The 25,877-nt window shown below is 33.3% G+C and overlaps 1 protein-coding gene across 2 annotated transcripts; it reads right to left on the reverse strand.

The window, feature by feature from the left end:
* Nucleotides 1–7,441: 7,441 nt before the first annotated feature.
* LOC131957109 (jouberin) lies at nucleotides 7,442–25,566 on the reverse strand. 2 transcript variants are annotated; one of them, XM_059321811.1, is made up of 34 exons: nucleotides 25,392–25,566; nucleotides 24,459–24,600; nucleotides 24,250–24,309; nucleotides 23,721–23,790; nucleotides 23,421–23,481; nucleotides 23,111–23,252; nucleotides 22,785–22,899; nucleotides 22,453–22,507; nucleotides 21,592–22,188; nucleotides 21,197–21,260; nucleotides 20,962–20,994; nucleotides 20,432–20,630; nucleotides 19,780–19,875; nucleotides 19,482–19,575; nucleotides 19,066–19,164; nucleotides 18,829–18,927; nucleotides 18,476–18,601; nucleotides 18,056–18,252; nucleotides 17,769–17,823; nucleotides 17,515–17,630; nucleotides 17,041–17,209; nucleotides 16,325–16,469; nucleotides 15,760–15,907; nucleotides 15,394–15,527; nucleotides 15,020–15,160; nucleotides 14,652–14,736; nucleotides 14,207–14,324; nucleotides 13,822–13,962; nucleotides 13,447–13,576; nucleotides 12,972–13,036; nucleotides 12,436–12,498; nucleotides 11,819–11,981; nucleotides 10,959–11,094; nucleotides 7,442–10,344 (listed from the first exon to the last, which is right to left on the reverse strand). In XM_059321811.1, the coding sequence occupies exons 2-34, from the start codon at nucleotides 24,472–24,474 to the stop codon at nucleotides 10,209–10,211; spliced, it is 4,068 nt and encodes a 1,355-aa protein (XP_059177794.1). In that variant the 5' UTR covers nucleotides 24,475–24,600; nucleotides 25,392–25,566; the 3' UTR covers nucleotides 7,442–10,208. The 2 variants fall into 2 exon arrangements, with proteins under 2 accessions (XP_059177794.1, XP_059177795.1); XM_059321812.1 differs by lacking the exon at nucleotides 20,962–20,994.
* Nucleotides 25,567–25,877: the final 311 nt, after the last annotated feature.

Below are 25,877 nucleotides of genomic sequence, written 5' to 3' on the forward strand. Positions count from 1 at the left end.
CAAATTTTTTATAATCATATAGGCCTACATGACATCATGTAAATATTCATTAATTACATTTGCAAAAACCTTTTGTTTTCATTTGATGTTCGAAATTATGTAAAAAAAAATGTGATGTTGATGTACTTGTTTTAATTGCAAATAAAAGTATAAAAAAAAAATAAAGAGAAAAAAAGGTTCAATTAAGAAACAAAACAAAAAAAAAACAAAAAAAAAATTAAATAACAAACTAAGACTTACACCACTAAGCAAGATTTTCGTGATACCCTATGTTAGCATATATCCCCGTGTGTGGGACTACACCGCTGCTCTGACCTACCCCACCGATACAGTGAGACATTCTGTCAGATTAAAACAGTCTCTGGGGTTTTTTTTTATTGTTTTTTTTTTTAATTTTGTATTTGTTTATTGTATAAACTTTGAGGCTGTCAAACATGACAAGCTCTTTTTATTTCATACATGTTTTATTCATACATGTATCACCTCTTTTAAAATGTAATTTATTATTATTAACTTATCTCCTGTGATAGGCCACTTGTTTTATTGCAAATAAAAGCATTAAAAAATTATAATAACAAAAAAAAAATTGTGAAAGTTAAATATTAAATTTAATGTTAAGTTTATTCTAACTTATGTGATTTGTAATTTTAGATTAAAAAAAAAAATATCACAAACTGCAGTTTATTGAAATAGTCCAATTTTTAAGTGAGTACCTCAAGATCATGTTACCCATAGCAGAGGCGTAGCGAGGAGGGGGGGGGGGCGGGGGGGAGGGGGCGGACCGCACCGGGTGACACCATTTAGGGGGGGGTGACACCAAGGCAAAAAATAGTAAAATATATAGAGAAAAATTTGAAGGGGGGGTGCAAATCGAAAGTTTGAGGGGGGGGGGGGTGCAAATCGAAAGTTTGTGAGGGGTGCAAATCGAAAATTGAAAGTTTGTCACTGGGAAGAGTCGCTACGCCTCTGAGGGGGTGACACCATTAAGTGCCGCACCGGGTGACACCCGACCTCGCTACCCCACTGACCCATAGGCTACCTATAGACTGGCAGTTTAAATGTACACGGAAGAGATATCCACTGCAATAATTCTCCCAAAAGATAGCTTTATCAACTGCCTTACCACTTACCTTTTTAATACAAGTCTTTCCTTTACTAGATTCCTCCTTTCTTTTTAAAGTTAATAACTTACTTTTCTTCTTTTTAGTGCATTATTACATACAAGCTTGTTATCAAAATGTTGTTTTATGCATTTTTTATGTTTGTTTGTATTTTTAGTGACGAAACTCTATAAAATGCATCTATCTTCATCCATCTACTATTGGTCTACCTATTAAACACTACTTTGATACTATTAGATTGATATGATCACGATTATTAGGTTTTTATTTTAGACATTTTGCTCCAGAATGGCACGTAAAACTTCGAAGGAAGGGGAGGGGGCACTGGTTAAAGTTCATATTTTCTATATAAATTATATATATTTTTTATTTCGACCGGGTTATCGGGGGGGAGGGGGGAGCGGTGGATGACCTCGGAGAAATGCTGGAATACAACACTGTATATAAAACCATGCATTTCAGGTAGGGTCAGGAATATATGAAGATATGTAGATTAGGGTAATGGTTTAGATTAGGACTATGGTTATTTTCTACGTTAACCAAACCATATAACTAGATGTGATAGACGAAGACAAGAGTACAACAAAAAAACCTGCATTTCACTTAAGTCAATTTTCCCAATTAAATCGGGCTTCGGTTAATTAACCGATAGCATGGTAAGCACATTTCACGGCAGCCCACGTGATCTATCCCAGGGTCAATCGCACCGATCCTCACCCAAGTCTTCAAAAATTCATGGGGCTCCAGCCACTGACAACGCACGCCCAATCGCAATTAAATTTTACCACGCGATGCCTACAGCCCCCCCCCCCCCCCCCATTAACACACAGTAATCACCCTATCTAAATGACTACGTCATTAAATATTTTAACTTTTTATTTTTAAATCTATTTTAAATAGAATTTATATTTACAACAATTTTCACTTATCGGGATCGTCCGTGTAAAGATGTGAAACGATTTTAAACTGCTTTACATTTTAAACTAGACTAAATGGGAATTAATTTAAACTATTTGTTCGGAATCAGAACAAAATGACCAAGAAAATAGTTCTTATAAGTAGAACGGAAAGGTGTATATTATTTATTAGGCACTTATAAAATCGTATTAGGTGAATAATTTAATTCAAGTGCAATGTCAGAAATTAGTAGTAGGCTATCGATAGCTATTTAACGTTACAAATTTTGTCGCAACGATAGCTTTTTAACAAGAATATGATGCGTCACAAATTAGTCGTATGGATAGATTTTCAACCACAATAGAAACGGCCCATCTTGTTAGTACTCATCTGAAGGGAAAGTGGTGGTATAGAATACCATAGTATGGTGTTGAGATATAGATGGAGGGGGGGGGGGGCTAATCAATTGGGGGGGGGGGGAGTTGGTTCTTTTTTCCATCAAAGATGGTCGCATGATGTAGCGTACCAACGGTCGCGCTTGGCTCATATTGTATGCACCAAAAGGGATGTGCGAGGGAAGAGGGAGCATAAATTATGTACGGGCACCAGATGCAGTGGGACAGTGGCATGCGATTCTGTAGGATGGGTGGCCAGGGCAGAGTCGCGTTCACCCAGCCAAACATAAAACACACCTTGAATTATGCATAGAGCACGTAGGGTTTACACGCAAGCAACGTGTTACAGGGGGAGTCGTTACTGCGGAGCTGTGAGTAGTGGGGGGGGGGGGGTGTTAGAGGTAGGGTTGATTAGAAAGGGTGGTTGCATTTGGGGTTTGGTATGGTAGGGTTGTTGAATATGGGGTTGATAAGGTAAGGTTGTTCAATCTGGTGTTTGATATGGTAGGGTTGTTGGATGTGGGGTTGATATGGTAGGGTTGTTGGATGTGGGTTGATATGGTAGGGTTGTTGAATATGGGGTTGATATGGTAGGGTTGTTGAATATGGGGTTGATAAGGTAAGGTTGTTCAATGTGGTGTTTGATATGGTAGGGTTGTTGGATGTGGGGTTGATATGGTAGGGTTGTTGAATATGGGGTTGATAAGGTAAGGTTGTTCAATGTGGTGTTTGATATGGTAGGGTTGTTGGATGTGGGGTTGATATGGTAGGGTTGTTGAATATGGGGTTGATAAGGTAAGGTTGTTCAATGTGGTGTTTGATATGGTAGGGTTGTTGGATGTGGGGTTGATATGGTAGGGTTGTTGAATATGGGGTTGATAAGGTAAGGTTGTTCAATGTGGTGTTTGATATGGTAGGGTTGTTGGATGTGGGGTTGATATGGTAGGGTTGTTGAATATGGGGTTGATAAGGTAAGGTTGTTCAATGTGGTGTTTGATATGGTAGGGTTGTTGGATGTGGGGTTGATATGGTAGGGTTGTTGAATATGGGGTTGATAAGGTAAGGTTGTTCAATGTGGTGTTTGATATGGTAGGGTTGTTGAATATGGGGTTGATATGGTAGGGTTGTTGAATATGGGGTTGATAAGGTAAGGTTGTTCAATGTGGTGTTTGATATGGTAGGGTTGTTGCATGTTGGGTTGATAAGGTAGGGTTGTTGAATAAGGATTTATAAATTAGGGTTGTTGAATGTAAGGTTGATAAGGTAGAGTTCTTGAATATGGGTTTATAAATTAAGGTTGTTGAATGTAAGGTTTTAAGGTAGGGTTGTTGGATGTGGGATTGTTGAAGGTGGGGTTCATATGGTAGGGTGGTTGAATGAGGGGTTGATATAGTAAGGTTGTTGATACGGTATGGTTGTTGAATGTGAAGTTGATACGGTATGGTTGTTGAATGTGAAGTTGATACGGTATGGTTGTTGAATGTGAAGTTGATACGGTAGGGTTGTTGAATCTGAAGTTGATATGGTTTGGTTGTTGAATGTGAAGTTGATACGGTAGGGTTGTTGAATGTGAAGTTGATACGGTTTGGTTGTTGAATGTGAAGTTGATACGGTAGGGTTGTTGAATGTGAAGTTGATACGGTTTGGTTGTTGAATGTGAAGTTGATACGGTATGGTTGTTGAATGTGAAGTTGATACGGTAGGGTTGTTGGATGTGAAGTTGATACGGTAGGGTTGTTGAATGTGAAGTTGATACGGTAGGATTTTTTAAAATGGGATTGATAGGGAGGGTTGTTGATACGGTCTAATTGTTGATGAGTTGTTAAATATAATTTTTTGCCAAATTTCTGCCAATGATGACTGTCCTGTGTCGATTCAGCTGGCTTGCCCTTTCTTCTTTTGACACGAGGTAAAGCTTTAAAGTTCTAATGAGGATGCAACACGCGATTTCTCCTGAATGGATGCGATTAGCGATACATTGAATTTATTAAAATACTATTTATTCATTATAGGCCTATATTTATAAAGATTACAAAATGTAAAAAGAAAGATTATTTAGAACTTGTTAATATGAATTTAAATAATATAGTATTACTAATTACGAAATAATACTTCAGAGTATTCTATTTCAATACGTAAGTGCCGTATGAACCCGACGTCACACTCTTAGTGCAGGGAGAGCAGGACTTATGTGACGATTTGTGACGAGGTGGAGGTGGGTGGATGGTTTAGAAAGAGTGACGATACACTTCTGCATCTTAAAAAATAACTTCAGTAACTGAATATTAGCCGTTTTTACGCATTTTTAAAAGAATGTTTTTGTAAAATGTAATAGAAAGTGATTAATACACTCAATGTTGGCAAAGATCAGCACATATTTTTAGAAGGAAATCAAAGTTTCAATAAGAATAAAACAGCCATTTTGAAAGGGGTTGTAGACTGAGATGTTACGCCAATTCTTAAGGTTTTGTGTGTGTGTGTGTGTATGTGTATGTGTGTGTGGGGGGGGGGGGGGAAGGGGAAGGACAAAATGAGTTTTGAAAGGATGACGTGGTTTAGAGATTAACCTTAATGAATGTCTAGAGTTCTGCCACGTCTTTAATCATGTGTATGGGTATTTAAAGCGTTTTTATTTAGATGATATTTTTTTTAGCAGAATGAATGACCAGCTTCAACTCTTAACTCATTACAATCATATTATTATACATTGACAACAGTAACTGTGGATTATTTTATATTAATGCTCATTTAATAAGTATGTAGCAATAGATTTCGTGGTTTGTGTTTGTATGTGTAGGGTCTAGAAATATAATCATGAAATATGTGTGTGTGCGTGCGTGTGTGCGTGCGTGTGCGTGTGTGTGTGTTGTTGTTGTTGAGTTAAAAATGTCCGTATTTGGTTTTATGTTATCTGTATAAGCCCATACTACACGCATTGAAACGTAGGGTGGGGGTTGTTAAAAGAGGGGACGGTTGAAACGTTGTATATGTTAAGCGGGACTTCTGTTAACAGTGACGCTCTTGATAGTTCTAGTGGTGGCGCGTTCAATGAGCTGTAACAGCGTTGTCAGAGCGGAGATATGCTAGAACGTTCGAATCAGGCGGGCTAGTGGAGCTGCGTCAACGTCACGAGATGTCATGAGAACATCAAAAGACCACCGTTTGAAGGGGGGGGGGGTGCAAATCGAAAACTTGAGGGGGGGGGGGGGTTGCAAATCGAAAATTTGTCCCCGGGAAGGGTCGCTACGCCTCTGGGGGTGACACCATTAAGTGCCGCACCGTGGGACACCCGACCTCGCTACGCCACTGATCCCACTAGACCTCTCTCATAAAAAGACCACCAAACCGTATCCCACTAGACCTCTCTCATCAAAAGACCACCGTATCCCACTAGACATCTCTCATAAAAAAACCACCTTATCCCACTAGACCTCTCTCTCATAAAAAACCCACCGTATCCCACTAGACCTCTCTCTCATAAAAAACCCACCGTATCCCACTAGACCTCTCTCATAAAAAAACCACCGTATCCCACTAGACCTCTCTCATAAAAAAACCACCGTATCCCACTAGACCTCTCTCATCAAAAAACCACCGTATCCCACTAGACCTCTCTCATCAAAAAACCACCGTATCCCACTAGACCTCTCTCACCAAAAGACCACCAAACCGTATCCCACTAGACCTCTCTCATCAAAAAACCACCGTACCCCACTAGACCTCTCTCACCAAAAGACCACCAAACCGTATCCCACTAGACCTCTCTCATCAAAAAACCACCGTATCCCACTAGACCTCTCTCATCAAAAAACCACCGTATCCCACTAGACCTCTCTCATCAAAAAACCACCGTATCCCACTGCCATCACACCAGATGTGACAGTGACAGTCCGTGCTCTACACATTTCATTCAAGTAAAAAAATTTGAATAAAATATTCGTTCTGTATAGCTCATTATAAGGCTATACTGAACAGATGTTGAAGTACTTTGTGTTGTAGGCCCACGGAACAGAGAACTACCTCTTGAAAACAATACCGAACTTACGAGAATAGTAGAAGGCCTACAGTCAATTAGTAAGGGCCTACACTTTGACCACACATAAAAGCGCTAATTAAGTTTGGTGTAGGGGGTCACACTCCAAAACAAAGTGGGGGGGGGGGGGGGGGGGCTATTTAGACTTGTGTGTCGATGTATGAGGAAGATGAAGGGGGTTAGAGAGTGTGACGTCACAGCTGTTATAATTTTTAATGTAACTTCTTTAAACTGAATATTTTAGTAATTATTTCCCATTTAAAAAAAAAAAAGGTACTAATGTAAATTGAAATACAAATTCAATTTACCCAATCTTGACCTATGTGATAGAGTTAGTACCAGCTTAACTGATATATTGGGCTGTAATTGTGTAGGGTTAGCATGGCAGTTCATATATTGGTGATTATATTGAGTTTATAACCCCTAGAATTCAACACATTATATATATATATATATATATATATATATATATATATATATATATATATACATTTCTTCTGTTGTAAACTATGCATAGCACTTGTGATCTATATATATATATATATATATATATATATATATATATATATATATATATATATATATATATAGATCACATGTGCTATGCATAGTTTACAACAGAAGAAATGTCTAACTTGCAAGTCCACTCATAATTAATTATTTTATGCTTAAAAGCGATGAAATGTCTAAAAGAATGCCAGAATTAGCCAATCTCTATTTAGGCACCTAGTAGAATTATATGGCTGGTTATATGACAGTTGTGGTAAGAGTATAAAAAAAGTAAACTCTACTTCAACTATTCTAGTGATCATCAGGTCTTAAACTAGTGACAAAAAAAAAATGACCAATTGAAACAAAATGTTTTTCCGGGGTAGAGTATTACTACACATTTAAAAAAATGTAACTAGTCATTAGTGAAGTTAAAGAAAAGCAGAACACTTATATACAATACACAATTTAAATCAAAACTAACAAAACAGCATTTTTATTAATTACCAGTTTTATTAAGAAAAATATTTATTTTACAGGAATAAAATGTACAAAAATGTTACATACAGTTCTCTTCATATCACAGTTTGGACTTAGTTTCACAAAAAGATTGTGGTATAAAACAAATTGGTGGAGGGATTGTTACAATATCATCCTGGAACCGTAGGATAGGCTTATAAAAGACATGAACAACACAAGTGAGTGAATTAAATGTTTTTTTAGCCAAGTCACAGTAATTTGTGACTAGAGATTCTTAGACTGTTCCTTCAACAACTGTAAAAAAATGACAGACCATTGTCAGAAAAAATTACATTGTTTGAGGTATCACTAAAAATTTTCCGTACAGATATTTATTTTTCTTTAGTCTCCATTTTACTAGAAAGCAAAAACTTTAAACCTACAAATTTTAAAGGTTAAATTGAATAAACATTTTTCCTAAGTTTTAAATTTCCAACATAGTTACAAAATAACACTTAATTGTTCACAGCTAAAACAACTTTCTAATAATCATGCATAGTAAATGTAAAATAAAATTTTTGATTAAAAACGCTATTTTACCAATAATATGCAAATAACATTGATAATTCAATATGACTCCAGTGTATATTTATTTAAAAGGGTTTAGTTAAGGGGATATGCGCGGAAAAAAATCACAAAATTTCTTGTTTTTTGTCATGATGGGTTTCTTGCACTTTTGGATACTTTGTCCATTTGTGTATATGGAAAATAATAACTTTAAAGAGAAAAAAATATTTTATGTGTTTGAATTACGATTTTTATGACCCTATTAATTAAAAAAAAATCAATTTTTCGCAATCTTACAAGCTCTCTATGAAAAGTTTTATATCCGTCATTATATTGTATTTGACATCATTGGAAAGCTTGATTTGTCATGTATTTAATAAATTTAATTTCCTACATCTCGGAAACACCCAAAGCTTGCAATCGGCTTTGCAGTTTACACAGATATGGTACTTTCCTGACCTAATTTTCGTTACTTTTGGCTGTTTTTCTCAGTTCGCAGGTTTTTAACACTAAAAAGCCTACTACTTTTTTATTTATTAAACAATGCCAACCATATTTTCAGTAAATGTTCTTGATGCAAAAATACAACTTTTGTCTCGAGGGAATTGTGATTGCTTTCATAGAAAAAAAGTATTTGGTAATTAATATGCACATTTTGAAACTTTTGAATACTAAAAAGGGTACGATTTTTTAGACCTTGTAAAATTCTTACTAGTAATTATTTCAAAAAGTTGTCGTGACAAAAGTTTTAATATATACTGAAATATAAGCAGTTTAAATTTGATTGCTATAGATGCATAAATAAAAAAGGCTTAGCATTTTTAAAAGTACCGAAAAATTCAAAATGGCGGAGGTTTTTTGGTTTCCATGACAACCAAAACTGTTTTTGACCCTTTTCTTTTGCTGTTTAATACTTACTTTTATATACCAAATATGATAAACGTATTCAAAAGGCTTTAGATCTTAAACTGCAAAAAGTAGAAAAAATCATAGCATATCCCCTTAACTAGAATTGATGATAATTTTAAATTGCAGAACAGAAAACAGATGTACATTGAATCATGCAAAAAGGATCATAAGCATCACTAAATGCAATATTCACTAACTTTTTAAAAACCCTAAAGCAATAAATTTGTCTACAAATAAAAACAATTTTTCTGGCCATCAACAACAAAAAACATGTTTAAAAATCAACGAATATTTTAACTACAGAAATTACAAAATATAACTGTATATATACTTGTATTTAAAACAAAAACAAAAACTAAAACCAATATTTGCACGCCATATACAAATAATATTATAAACTAATTTACACTAAAAACCCAGCATAAGTTTAAAAATAATTAAACCAGCTTTGTTGGTAAAACAGAGGTCAGAGTTCAAATAAACAAAAAACAAAAATCTAAGAAGAAACAAGGCTAAGTAAGTTGGATACATTTATTACGATCTCTGATATCTGAGTTTGTTGAGAATTCTTTACATTTTATAAGGCACATTTCATGGACAAAATGTCCACGTTGTTTTTAAGTTATGGCAAATGTGGATATTCACAAACTGAGTTTTGTTTCAAAATAATATTACCCAACACTAGATTTGGGCTGAAAATAAATTGTTACCACATTCTGAAACACACCCTCCATATTTTAAATGCCATACTAATAAATAATGGCTATCTACATATCTGACTGGGAAAAAAAGATACTCTAAATCTATGAGGAAGTAGATTCAGTTTAAATTTTATATACAAAAATACTATTAGAAAAAAAGCTTATTATTTAGTTATTAAAATAACTATAATATACATTTATAAATTTGCAAACTGAGAGAGATTTTGTTATAATGTTGTTGAAATTTTATGAAGAAAAAAAGATAATGATTTTCATGCATTAAAATAATGTGATTTGCTACTGATTTAAGACAACACTTTCTACACAAAAAAGTTTAAGTAATTTTGTTGTATTAATCTACATAACACTTCTATTATATGAAGACTTTTTCTAGTAAGTACATTTTAGAAAAAATAGTTACATTCTCATCCAAAGAATTTTAATGCATTTAATTTCCCATTTTATTACCTAAATTTTTAATATCTATCTAAACTAAATTGACCAATCTATTTGGTAATGAACTTTTTATAATGATTGGTCCATAGGCCACCCCAAAAGGAACTTTACAAAACCGTGTTTTACAATGCTGTTTTAGTTTTAGCAGTTGAAAAAAATTATTTACTCCCCAATGAGCAGTTTAAGCAACAGATTCGTAAACAGCAAGCAAGGCATCAATAGAATCGTTGTCATCTTTGGCTGGTGCTGGCGGAGGGAGGGATGATTTGCTGCCCCGTCTTCTGGAGGAATCAACTGATGCACGTTTTTTGTTGGGTCTAGACAAAGCAAGTAAGATGGTAACAAAGAAAGTCAGATGTTAACAGAACATGTCCGATGTTAACAAAATGAATCAGATGTTAACAGAATAAGTCAAATGTTAACAGAATAAGTCAGATGTTAACAGAACATGTCAAATGTTAACAGAATAAGTCAGATGTTAACAGAACAAGTCAGATGTTAACTAAACAAGACAGATGTTAACAGAATAAGTCAAATGTTAACAAAACAAGTCAAATGTTAACAAAAACATGCTTTTTGTTGGCTCTAAATAAAATAAATTAGATGTAAACAGAAATAAAGTTACAGTCACATCACTTTCTTTATCCTACCCTACTAATTAGCTATTAACAGATTATAATTCATATGTGGATTTCTCTCAATTTTTTTATCATATGGAGCTGAGAGGGGGTGTGGTGAATTGATCAAGAATAGAATGTTGTACACAAGAATGATTTTGTAGACAAGTGACTAGAGTATTGTAGACAAATGGTTAGAATAATGTACACCGGTGACTAGAATAATTTTATACACATGTGATTAGAATAATGTACACCAGGAATGATGTTGTACACCAGAGATTAGAATGGTGTGCTAGAACACAAAAACTCACTTTTTAACTTCTGTGTCTGACTCCTCTCCCCCTGAGAGGAACCTCAACTCCCCAGATTTTGTTTTCACTGCCGTCACAGTTCCACTGCTGCTGCTAACACTGGGCGCTCTGCCTGGTCTAAAGGCATCTACCTCATCTGTTGAGGTAAGGAGATATAAACATGTGAGGTATAAACCTACTTAATGACATACTTCTACCTCATCTGTAGAGGTAAGGAAATATAAACATGTGAGGTATAATGACATACATCTACCTCATCTGTAGAGGTAAGGAGATATAAACATGAGGTATAGACCTACTTAATGACATACTTCTACCTCATCTGTAGAGGCAAGGAGATATAAGCATGTGAGGTATAATGACATACATCTACCTCATCTATAGAGGTAAGAAGATATAAACGTGAGGTATAGACCTACTTAATGACATACTTCTACCTCATCTGTAGAGGTAAGAAGATATAAACGTGAGGTATAGACCTACTTAAGGACAATCATCTACCTCATCTGTAGAGGTAAGGAGATATAAACATGTGAGGTATGAACCTACTTAATGACAATCATCTACCTTATTTGTAGAGGTAAGCAGATATAAACATGTGAGGTATAAACCTACTTAATGACACACAAGATACAACCTACTTAATGATATAGCTACTTCAGATATTAACATATAAGATAAAAGCCTACTTAATTCATCTGCGTCATCTGTAGAGGAAAGCAGTGAGATAAAACTTACTTAATGATACTAGATGAACTTACTGAATGACGTATGAGATACAACCTACTCTACGACACTTGCGGTACAGGGTACCTAATGACACAAAAACCTTCCCTATGTTCTAATCAAATAATGCGTACCATCTTCTGTGACATAATTAGCAGGGAAGAAACCTTGTTGTCCATCAGGCAACTCTCCCATCCACCAGTTGTCATTATCTTTATACAAGACTGTGACCACGTCACCTTTATACAAGTTCAGTTCATCTGAACGCTGTGCTCTGTAGTCATAGATGGCCAACACCTAACGCAGACACAACAAAACAAAATTAATTTTTAAAATTTATGACACTATTCTTTTATCATGTGGGATGGCGTAACCTAGCGGTAGAGTACTAGACTGCAAGCAGAAAGTCTCAAGTTCAAATCTAGGTTCCAGTCAATAGAGCATCCCTGAGTCCACCCAGCTCTGATTGGTACTGGACTCACGTTAGGGAAAGTAAGGCTGGCTGACCTAGTGCTGACCACACTATCTATTCATATGCCGAGGTAACAGAAAAGCTGAACTCTACTTCACTTGCCCAATGGACCATCATGTTTGAAAATGGGGAATCTTTAGTCAAAGATGGCCAAAATCTATGACATGCATTACAAAACAAAATTAAAAATACTATTTTTTTACCCTAATCTGTAGTCATTTTAAAATTGTTTACATCCAAACAGGTCTTTTTAAATGAGCCATGTTAAAGGTCACCCACCTGTTTTTTGTGGACTGTCTTGCCAACTGCACCCTCAAATGTGAACTGAGGTTTTCCAAGAGACTAGACCAACACAAAAAAGTTATTGTTAAAATTTTATAGAGGCTTACAATTTTTAATAAAGTATAATAAGATTTGTATGAAACTGACTGGCTTCCACACAGACATATTGATCATCTAAATCTTTTCAGTTGCCCATATCAGATAGTTATATAAAATGCCATAGATCTACTTCTTTGTTCTTAATCGTAATATTTGAGTGAACTCCCTCCAACATGTTTATATATCATGTGTTAACATGTTGTACAGGATATGGCCTGTTGACTTCAGCCTGCTTTTCTAACTGGATTTGCTTCCATAGCCTTTGTCCATACAAAGATAAACTAGATGGTTTGCTGTCACCAGCTGACAAATAATCATGCAGTCTCCAGCCCCTATAGATCTAGTAAACTCAAGCCTGAATTTTTAAATCAATGTGGCTAGTAAAAGGTAAAAGCAACAAAACAAAAACCAATCAAGACAGACAGTCAACTTACAGTGCTAAGTGATAGCTGTGGTGGCCTGCCATAGTATGCTGGACTTTTAGATCCATGTCGACCCACTGAAATTTTTAAAATGTGTTTTAACCTCCGATATTTGTAGAGTTTAATGAACTAAACAACAACAAAGTTACTGAAATACACGAAAACTAAATAAAAACATGTTCCGGATCCATAAACTTGGTAGAACTGGCTAAGCCTCAACAAGTGAAAATGGTTTAGTATTAAAGGTCAAATATTATTGGTCAAGAACAGGGCATATGGTCAAGTTTAACTTTGGGTAACACAAATTTGGGTTTAAGATTTGATTAAATTAATGGCACATGATCACATCACATCAGTGACATCTAACATTGGATTCTCACTCTTTTTGACAGTACATCAAAATTTAAGACATACAATATGTAAAAAGGCATTTAAATTATTATAAAAGCTGTTCTGAGACTGATCAATGATAGAAGAGAAAAAAAACCTTCAGAGAAGCCAGGCCTCCAGTCCCCACCAGACTCTCTCATGTAACCTTTCTGTGACAAAAGTTGACTAGTCAGCTGTGAGCCGCTGCCTGCAGGTGCATGAGGTGACAACACACCTGGGGGGATGGACTGAAACAAACAAAACAAATTATGTTGGACTTAACAACTGCTTGTTTACTAGCATATTAAAATAAGTGTCAAACTTTGGAATTTTAAAACCTTTACTTATTGGTGTTCATCAACTCAATAGCAATAAATTTAATATAAGTAAATAAAAAACAAAATAAATATATAAATGTGTGCTATCCTTATTGAATGCAAATGCCTTTAAGAGTTGATGTTTTACTGAGAGTAGCTCATGTAATGACAGTTACCCCAGTACGAGGAGTTAAAGAATAATCTGAGGAGTGCTGCATCTTCCAAGTAGACTGGACACCAGATCTGCCAATGGTGTCCATCCTAGGACTCAGCAGGGACTCTGGCACTACCATTCCTGGCATCTGGGACATCTGCATCTGGAAATATGTGGTCACTGTTTTTAAATGTGCTAACCAATGTGTACTGCTGATATTATGAAGCATTTTAATTCTTAGTAAAAAAAATCTGTCAGCCTAAACTTAATTGATAATCATAAATGTGGTCAAATTATTTATCAAAAGTATTTCTAACAAAATATTTTTGGAATATTTCATGGTTTACTTTAAGTTTAATGTTGGTCTAAGCCTATCATTGTTACAAATAAAAATAAAATGTTCTTACTGTTGCCATCTCTAACTTTTTCATTGCCTTGTGGTACCGTGCTTTCCCTAGAGTCTCAAATTCTTCTTTTGACATGACTTTAGATCTAGCTGATAGCAGATCTGTTTCTTTTAAGGCACTGCAGTTATAAATGGTCTCTATTGGACTAGGTGTTTTGACTTAAATAATTCATGTGATGCTGTGATTCAGTAAGGAGGGGAGTAAAACATCTATAGAAATCCCTTACAACCAAAACACTAGAGGGATCATTCAACAAATCTTAACTATTATTCAACTGATTTATTAACATTTTTGTTCAACCATAATGATGTTGTTCTTTTCATTTAGATTATGGCATTATATATTGTTAAAAGGACAAACACAGCTTAACCATAGCAATAGCAGTTTTTTTCAAAACCTGAGTTGACAGCTTAAAATTTAGACAAGTGCTAAAACACAAACAAACCTTGTTCTGGCTGTTTCTATGTCTTCAATGTCTGTAGTTTCTAGAGGTGACATGGGTCGAGGAGAGGAGACGCCTGCTTGTGTTACTGTAAAACACATCACAAGGAACATCAGCAATCACACAAACGTTACATTTTCTCAATGAGGCCCATTATTAAACCTAAATGTTTAGGTGATTTAGTTTTATTTTCTACATTTCATACCAAGATGGTCGTATTTGTAAACAAAAATGGTATGGTTGTAAAACAGACCACAACAAACAACAGTAACCAGACAAATTTATCTTTTGTTAATGAGAGCCACATTGAAATCTTCACCTTAAGGTGTTTAAGTTTCACTCTATAACGCAGTCAAGACAAGCCAACTTACTCAGGGGGTCGTACTTGTACACATAAATGGGATGATTGTCTCCCAAAGAGCAGATGGCCAGCAGATGGTCTCTGGGATGGTAGTGGACGTCAGTGGCTGGCATGAGGTAGTTGAGTTGTGTGTATACAGCTACTTGATCCCCTGAAACATTTTATTGCCAAACCTTAGTCAAATCATAGTTACCTCTGTCTAGGATAGTGTTTAAGTTGTATCTACACTTTCCTTCGCAGACCATTTAAACAATCAAACCCTAGTAACAAAGATTTGTGTCAAACATGTACACTAATGTTTCACTTGGAATGTTCAAGCTCACTTGACCAGAAACTCTCACCAGTCTGTGCACCACCAAGAATGATACCAACAAAACAACTGACCTGTGTCTGTGTTCCAGGCATAAACTTTACCATCCTCACTGCCAGAAAAGACAAAACTCCCACAGGGTGTGATAGTGCTACAGATTTTCTCCTTCAAGTTCTCAGCACCAAAATATTTTTGCATGACTCGTTGGCTGGAAAAAAAGGCATTCAAAGCATGTGAATGTTTTTGTTAATGTTTCAAAAAAAAAAAATTTTTACTTTTAGATAGTACAATATAAAAAGTGGAAGTTTTAAAGAATATATTTTTATTTTTAAAGAATAGAATTTAAAATATGAAAAGCTAAAGGTTAAAGAAAATATACTTTCACTTTAAAAAATAGAAGATATTTTTCCAGTAGAAAACTGAAAAGAACTAAAGCCTACACTCTGAGGTCAAACATGAAGATGGAGTTGTTCCGTGCATGAACCAGGAGCCTTCTGCCACTTGGGTGCATCTTGATGAAGTTGATTGGCGTGTCTTTCAGCTCTGGTTCTTTGATTTCCTGGTACTTGGTCCAGTCTCTAACAAAATCTACATCACAAGACAGTTCATGATCAACAAAGTGTTTGGTGAAACTTTGTGTACAGTCCAAAAATAAACCTGGACATTATGGTTTGCAATGCTCAACAAGTAAAGTGCTTTAAATTGGTTACGCTATAACACTGCTCAAAATGTACATAAAAATCAAAATCACATAAAATAATAATAATCAATCATTTCAAGCCAAAAAAATTAACATATTTTACACTTTTTGTTTTGTTTATGATACGATACAGTCTAGGAAATATGACTTATGGTCTAGGAAATATGACTTACAGACAATGAAATGTGTACAGATGAGAAAATATGATTTACAGACAAGGAAATATGACTTACAGTCAACATGGTCAAGGAAATATGACTTACATTTGAGGAAATATGACTTATGGTCAAGGAACTACTACTTACGTTTCCTGGATGTTTGATCAGTGACAAAGACATTCCATATGAGAATAGTGCCAACACTGTCAGCAGTGTACATCTTCTGACCATCATCCGTGTCAAAACAAATGGAGTTGATGTGGCCATGGTGTTCTTCCATCTCCTGCTGCAGCTACAGACAAACATAAAAAACTCATGAGTAACACTGGGGTTCTTTTTGAATGATCATGATTGAGGTATTCAATCTTAGATAGTGTAGTACAAACTGCACAAACACTGAATGTCTAATAGATCAATTGGATGAGAGTCTTTAGATAATAACATTTTAAGGGAGATCAACTGGATGTATACTAGCAAGCTGAGTATTGAGATAATAGAGTTTTAAGGTACCAAAAACTGTACTTATTGATATAATGTCAAAGTCAAATAAAATGAGTTATTAACTCTGCAATTTACTATTTGGTGGATATTATATTTTTATATATATATTTTTTTATTTTTAATAATCTCTAAGAGTATGTTGAATTCTTGAATGAACTCTTTTGCACCAGTACAGAAAGTAGTGAACATATGGCAAAGAAATAAACCCTGTAATTTAATAATGTCCTTGATTAAAATTTGAAAATAAATCCATATTATTATTCCCATTTTTCAATAACAAAAATATACAGATTTTAATGTGAGATTTATTAGAATAAAGATGAAATTTTTAACCATGATGAAGTAAAAAGTACAAAACATACCACATTGTAGTCTTCTGGTATACTGATGTCCCAGACACGAACAACCTCGTCATAGCCTCCAGTTACCACAATGCTGTCTACCCGGGGATGAAACTCTGCTGTGTACACATAGCCAGGGTGGGGCAGGAGGCGGGTCTGGTTTTCTCCAAGTTTTGTCATGTCCCATATCCTGTAAAACATACATTATATTTTATTTAAGTAATGAACATTACATTTTTAACAACATAATCAAGAAATCTAAACAGCAACATCATGTAAATAAAATAAAACTAACCCTATGACACACCTGTGAAAGAGCCATACTCACATGATAGTGATCCAGAGACACACCTAACAGGGAATTATCTGACAATTCCCAGAGACCCACCTGACAGATGCCCTCTTGACAGTAATCCAGCTACTCACCTGACCCAGTGACCCCCCCCCCCCCCTCCCCCACCACAAAGACCACCTGACAGGTACCCACAGACCCACCTGACAGTGCCATCACTGGAAGCAGACATGAGCTGTGTGTCACTTTTACTCCAGCTCAGGCTGTAGATTATGCCAAAGTGACCTTGAAATTGACCTTTAAGTGTCCCTGATGGTATCTAAAAAAATTATGGCATTGAAAACTCAACTTATGCCGAGACATGTTTATTTAAATTAATATTCAAAACTGGAATAAACTACCTCATAAGCTTGACTATGAAAAAACAAAGCCAAAAAAACATCAAATGAGAATATACCTCATAGACTAGAATAGGGAAATCTGTTCCTTCTTGGCAGGCACATGCCAAATTCCTGGACAAAGCAAATACAAATATTCACTGGCATTTAAAAAATAATCAGTTTGACTAATTACAAATTATGATAAAGGTATTATTTTAATATCACAGAAAAATATATGTTCAATTCTTTCTGTTCTGTTAATTAGAGTTTTATGTTTCAATATATAGAGGAAAATCTTCTCAATTTAAAGTCAAACAGCAGAACCACTAAACAATTAAATAAATAATTTTTAAAAATGTATTACCTGCCGTCGTTAGAAAACCTGACAACAAAACAACCCTTCTTGCCAGCAGGAAGTGTGAGAGACAAACTGTTTGGCACTCGACACAGCTGACCCAATAGACGAGTCCACGTAGTATAAGTACGTCCAGAATGAATTGTTTTCTCTTTGCCTGACCAGTTCATGGTTTTCAAATCCTTATAGCTCATATTACCAAGTTCCTAAAAAAAATTTCATTATTATTCTTAAATTTTCTTTAAAAAGTTTTTTAATGTACTTGTGAAGGAGAGATATCAATTTAATATTTTTTAGAAATACTATAACGACAACACATTTACAGTTAGTTATAAATAATAAAGTTAAATTATATTAAATTAAAACTACTCATGTGGACTGCAATTATTATGACATTTTTATAAATGCGCGCAACTGATCCAGACTCACTTTCTGGGTAGCAAACATAGATCTCATGCCTCCTGACACCTCTTTTGGACTTTCTATACTTTTAAGTGTGACATAGAGAGTTGAAGGGTAGGGAACACGCTGACCTGATTTCCACCACTGGTAAACCTGTACATAGGAACAGAACACATTACAATGTATTCATGGTTGTAAAATAAATTTGACATCAGCTTTACAATAGCTGTGTTAAAAATTCACTCTAAGGTTAAATTGATTATTAAATAATATTGATCACAGAACCATATTTTACAATTGTTATGTTATATATTTACTCTAAAATGCTCTCACAATACAATTAATTGATGACAGTTATAAAGTTATAACAGTATACTAACCTCTGGCTGTCCTGGTACTTTAACAGTCTTAGTTGCTGGTACGAACAGCTGCAATCTCAGCTTGTTTCCTGTGTTTACTTTATTGTTCTTGCCCAGCACCTGGCATTATTTCAAAATTAATAAACTCTGTTTATTTTTTTTTAACTATACCATCTCTATATATGCTCACTCATTCTATTCAGACAAAAATAAAAGTAATAAAACTAATGTTTCTGTAAGGTAAAAAATTTAAGAAACCTTCAAAAATGCCCAAGCAATTTTGTGCCATCCGCCTTCCCCTCCTTTTTGGCTGGCCATCTGGCGACTGGCTGTATTCATGCTTACAAAATCAAGCAGCTGAAGAAAAATTAAAATGATATACTTGATAAACAGAAAATAAACTGAATGTTGATACATAAAGTAAAATAACAACACAGTAGGCCATCTCAAGGCAGAAATAACTCAATCAGCAGGATCCAAACTATGAATGAAAGAATTAGAAACTTGGAAAGTCATTGAAAATGATCATATATACATAAACAGAGTGGTTTGATTTAATTCTTAGGTGTTTGGATACATTTTTACTAACCTATGTAGGTGAAAAATAACTAAACAATAGACACATAATATTAATTTATCAGGATGTACAGCATGAAGCAGAGTTAAATCTTTACCTCAAATAATAAAATGACTTTAGGGTTTGGTTGAATAAAGTAATTGAAGTTTTCATTGAACACGAGCAAGTCTTCCCAAACTGGAATAGTTGACCTGTTTTAGGTAAAAAAAAAAAAATTCTGTTATTTTGTACTTGGTGTTTTTAAATCAAAAAGTATTATTGGATTATTTTAAAATAACTATTTCATTTATTTTAGTTCTTTTTAAAATCTTTTTCTAAATGTCAATACTTGTTAAACAGATCAGTAAAAAAATATCAAAAGTTTGGAAGTCCTATTAAAAGATGGTAAAACTCACTTTCTCTCCTTAAAATCAAAGGGCTGTGTCATCATTGGGAGAATTGTTTTCACTTGTTCATTGGCGGTTTCAAAATGATAAGTCACAGCTCTATCTCTGTGGGACATTTTTTATTTCATTTTGAATACATGTTCCAGTTTAAAATATTTAAAGCAACAATACAATGAGCAATGCCTTTTTAAACCTCTTGCTTAAGAGTGAGCTTCACCACAAAACCAAAACATTAAAAACTACTCATTTGGCTAAATTTCAAATAAATGTTACTAAATTTACTAATGTTTCTATAGCAAGGTTAAATATTCCATTTTAGATTCTATAAAAAGTCCTCAATAAAAAAACATGCTATTATGGAATTTATTCTAAACATGAACTGTATCTCATCAATAATAACATGATTTATAAAACAATAGTACTGGAAAATAGTTTAGAAGGGAAATAAATGTAAACATGATTTACAAAAGTCATAATTCAGAACAGAAATGCATATGAGCTGTATCAGAAATTTTAAATAATTGATAGTTAATAATTAACTCTAAATATAAATATAGGGAAATAATAATAACAATTATTCATGAAGAAAATAAACATAAAAGTGATTTTATAAATGCCAAGTTTTGTAAGGGGTACATTTAAAAATTAACAGCTAACTTACTGGTGTTGTTTAGGAATATAATTTCCGGTCTCTTCATTAATAACATGCACTCTAATCACTGGGTGTAAAATGTGGAAGTCATTTTTCAATTTATCTGTTCGATGTATCATCAATGCCATAACCTCGCCCATGTCCTCAATGTCTGGAGGTGGCCCAGAAGTTTCCTCTGTCACAGATTTCTCCATTTTTTCTTGCCGTGCTGTAATAGTTTTAGTTTAACGATTAGTGGTACTGATCATAAGTTTGTAATGGCTAAGTGATATTTTAAAAGAGAAATAAACATATTTTATCATATAAATCTAATAATTTTAGACAGAAAATAAATTAATTAATTAACAAACTTAAAAAAAATAATAATTACTACAATGTATGAACAAGTTCAAATTTAACCAGAATGCAGCAAACAAAAAACACAATTTTTATTTAAATATCATAAAATAGCATAAATATATCAATGAAAAAACCCATTAAAACAAAAGCATATTCCAAAAAGAACACTAAGTCAAAATATGGTTAAATGAGACTACTACCTACAAGCCGAGCACATAGGAGAAAAAAATCAGCTGTCAGAATATAAAAGTTTACTTCAAGTTTAAAATATTTAATTCAGTGATGAATTATTTACATCTTTTTAAAAATGTGTTCTTAATTTTTCTGTACAAGTAAATGAAACATTTTAACAGTAAGTAATGTTAATAAAAACCATCTTTACAATTACTGTTCTAGGGAAAGTTAAAGAGGTTAATTAAGGATATTTTAATGTACCTGGTTTTCTTTTTTTCTTTGCTTTTTCCTGTTGTGATTCTTCTTCTTCTTCTGCTGACTTAGCCTGTGGACGTAAATAAAAAATATGCCATCATATTTGTTAACTGTTTTTACTTTTCTTTTTTACATATTTGTTTATTCAGCCCAGCATAAATAAAAACATAAGGAATTTGTTTTTATACTATCAACATGAGAAAACTGAAAGTGTAACATTAAAGCTTAGCTCCAGCTGGAAATAAACAGCACCCTACAGCAGAATCCCTAATTAAATTCTATGTGGGAAATGAAATATAATAGTAAAACAAACATAAAGACAAACCGCAAATAATCAATGGAAATAAGTAAATGCTTTCTACAATCAACAAATATTACGATTTCACAAAAAGAACACAAACCTCTGCTTTGTCATTTTCATCTTCAGTCTTGTCTGGCTCTTCTTCTTTGACTTTTTTTTTCCTTCTTGGCTTTGGTTTGATCTCAGCCTCTTCATCTTCCTCTGTCTTCTGCTCTACATCTTCACTGGCTTTGGCTTTCTTCTTTTTCTTGGGCTTTGATTTTTCTAGAGCAGATTCTACTTCCTCCTGATTTAATTTTTCCTTTTCCTCTTCATCTGCTTCTGTTTTTGCCTTTTTCTTTTTCTTAACTTTTGCTTTATCTGAATGATCTTCAGTTTCATTTTCTAGATCATTATCAATGGTTTTTTTCTTATTCTTAGCTTTCGGCTTAGGTAACATAACCTGGGTCTCATTACCTGGCTGATCAATTTTCTTAACATCATCTTCAACATCTGATTTGGGTTTTTTCTTCTTTTTTAACTTGGTCAAGTCTAAATGTGTGTCATTCACCAAATCCTCTTCAGCCATTTCATTTGTATTACTATCTGTTTTATCCTTCTTCTTTTTTCTAGGCGTGACAGTAACACTAGGCTCTTTAATTGCTGTTGTCTCTGTCTTTTTGGGAGTTTCAGAAGCATCAGGAGTAGGAGATTTCAACTGAAGGAAAAGCAAAAAATTTACATTGTAATCAACTCATTGATATATATTTAAATTACAACTATTCATTATTTTCAGTCAGTTAAAATGCTACCAAATTTTTGCCTAATGTATTTCATTTCTTTTTAAAATTATATTACATGTATTAAACCTTACACATTATTGGTTAATGTAACCTTGATAATTAAAGATCAGTTTAAAACTAGTAAAAAAAATGTTTTTTGTCAGTATGTAGAATCAAAGGTTTTACAAAATGTTACCAACCTTTTTCCTTGGAGTTTTTTTAGGAGTTTCAACAACTGGTTCTGGGGTAAGAATTCTGTAACAAATATGTAATAAATTTAAAATATTAATAATAGAATAAAGATAATGAAAGTTACAAAATATTACACTTAACTTGATACATGAAACATCCAAGTTTATGCCCTAATAGTTAACATTAATTTAACTTAACACCAAAGCTTAACTATTAACATGACTTGTTAAGCACTTAACTTGATACATCGAATAAAGTTTGGGCCATAAAATAAATTTAACTACAAAGTTCAACATTTACAACCCAACTCTTAAAACAATATGATAAAAAAAAATCTCACAAATCCTTATCAGTTCCATCTTTGGCCATTTCTTTTTTAACTTTTTTCTTTTTTGGTGTGAGAGGTGGAAGCTGGTCAACATTCTGTTTACTCTCCTCATTGCTGGCATTTTTATCTGGAATATAAACAATACTGAGTTAACATTAGAAGTAAGGACAAGTGCTAGAGGGCACAGGTAGAATGTTAAAAACTAGTGATCTCATCATTTGTTCAGAGATCTCCAAAATTAGTATTTAAGTTTTTTTTAAATTCTCATAGACTTAAAATAGAATTATAATTACAAACTAGAAGCAGATATAATAGTTATTTTTATCACTATCACATACTTTTTACATGTTGTTTTTCCCTCTGTTTGTTGCTTTTTCCACTCTTATTGTTGTCATCTGGGTCAAATGTATTTGCTAGTATAGTAGTGTCTTTTTCTTTGTGCAAACTTTCTATGCCTTTAGCTTCACGCAGGGATTCAAGCTGAATATTTTAAAGTATAATTTATTTATTTTCTTAAATTATCTTTTTTTTAATTGGATAGATTGAAAATCAAATTTCTAATATTTCTGATTTTAAAATTTAAAAAAATTAACTATTGTTTATTTTTAAAGTTAAAATCAAATGTTTATAACTAAGTGAAGCAATTACCACATTATCATCTGCAATATTCTTAGGTTTCTTCTTCTTCTTTTTTGTTGCAGATGCATCTCTGAAAATGTCACAATTCAATAAAGAAAAAAATAACTATAGCTTAAGAATAGTTTTTTGCAAATGGTAAAGCTGATTCTGTTACTATCTCAGAGTCAGACTTATATGAGCATTGTTTTGCCACTTATCATTTGTTTTTGGTGTCCTCTAATTCTTAAATTAAGATACATTTTTCTAACAATAAAAAAAATAGTTTTAATAAAAGCTAACTGCTCATAGAGATAAAATTTAAAAACTCACTTAGTTGACTGTGCAACCACTTGTTGTAAAATTTGATCTACTCTTAGCTGGGCATCTGATGATGGCATTTCTGAAATTGATGAATAGCTTACTATTATGACAGACTTTTAGCAAACAACATATTTCTTTACAATGAAATAACAATTAAACCATATAAGTGTTCTGTGTTAAAGATAAACCAATTATAATTTTTTAAGTTTTATTTAATTATAAAATTTTATATTATAGTATGGACCTGTTAGATATAAATGAAGGAATGATTAAAAAGTGGAATCAGACATCTGAATTGAGTAAACGATTTAACAGCTCTATAAACAACTCACAGCAGGTACAGATTCATAAACTAAAAAAGCATTAAAACATTAAGTATTTTATTGCTAATGAAATAAAATGTTTCCGTCTTTACATATAAAGGAAAATAGATTTTATTTTTTTTAAAAGTAAATATATTTTTTAAAATTCAAACTATTATTATCTATTTATAAAAATTGTTATTTTCACAATGGTTATACCGAAATAAATTATGTACCTAAATCTGATCTGTTTTTTGACCTGGCTCTTTGCTTCCTTGGTTTAGGAAAAACCTCTCCTAGAAATTTGAAATAACTTTGATTTAGCAATAAATATAGTCCAGATTAGTTAAAATTGTTTTTTTTTTTTTTAATTTCAACACTTTACTAAAGCTGATTTATTTTTCTATACACAAATCCATTGAGATAATAATCATAATATACAGACCTTCAAGTTCAAGCATCACATATCCACATTTGTCTTCAAGATATATTAATAGTCAATCAACAATTCAATCTCCTTCCTTACAGCTGTTGTATAAAATAATGTCGTATTTTCATGACAATGGTATCTTTTAAGTTTTGTTTCTCTGAAAAATGAAAATTATAATAATTAACCTGATGATTTGAAATTAAATACACAATTAACTACTAAATTATGATATAAAAAGCTTAGATTAAACATTATGCCTACATAGATCTAGATATTTTCAAATTTTGTATTAAGTTCAATGACTAGAAACTAGACAGATTGTAGATTCTAGTTCTAGTTAGAACTGAATAGATCTAGATCTAGATCTAGCTAGAATCTAGACTAGTCAATGTTATAGAGAAACTTACAATCTGCAAACACACATAGCAAAAAATCGTAGATCTATATCCTGATTTCAATTGGGTCTCATTCCTTAACTTAACCAGTTAACTATTTGACATAGAAAAAAACAAAGTACCATAATACTACGCAACCATTCTACTGTTACACTACTGTAATAATATATGCTTCATTTTGTATTCATACACATAGAATTTGAGATATTCTTGTTTTAGTAACTTACATGCTGCTATCAAACATTTTTTTGTTGTTGTATTTTTCAAAATTTTACTAGATCTAGTCTTCAAACACCTCTACTTCTACTACATATCATAGTCATACAAGTCATCAAACAAAGCACATTTTGTTCATTTAGATTAATTTAGAATACTTTAGACAATAGGGCCTACTAGATCTAGATTCTTAATATTAATAAACTATTGAACCTTATTAATTGCCTTAAGCCTTAAATAACTCCAAACCATGGTGTGTGTCGGCTGCTAAGCCAAGCTCAACTGCACGTCAAAACATGTACGCCACAAAACAAAGTACAATTTTAGCTGCATTTACTTTTAAGTAGAAGTTATATACAAATCAGTTGCTGATGTTTAGGTGCAATCATATATGTAGATCTAAAGACTTTAGTCAACAATCACAGACAAATGGTTGGATGAGGTTTTATTTTTCCAAATCATAACAAAAATATGCAGCCTTTTCCGCCATTAATGTTTACGTTAAGATCCGCACTCTATAATCCTGAGCTGTCATTGGTTAAAATTAAAGTTCAGTTGGAAACCAAAATACGTAGGCCTATATAGATACTTGATCTAGATCTAGAAATCTAGATCTAAATGCAAATGTATTTATATTTTTAGCGCAATTTCCATTCTGGAGAATTGCGTTTATTAACTCGTCATTTCTGGGAATGGATGGATGAATGTATGGATGTGTGTCCGGGCTTTAAGTCGTATCTCCTCCTCAACGAAGCAATATCGATGACTAGTTACAAAAGCAATTATGTTAAGCAAGTTACGAGGATGAGCATAGGCCATAAAA

The sequence above is a fragment of the Physella acuta genome, unplaced genomic scaffold (genome assembly GCF_028476545.2).
Source record: "Physella acuta isolate Inbredline_101_S28 unplaced genomic scaffold, ASM2847654v3 ptg001207l, whole genome shotgun sequence".
Lineage (NCBI taxonomy): Eukaryota > Metazoa > Mollusca > Gastropoda > Physidae > Physella > Physella acuta.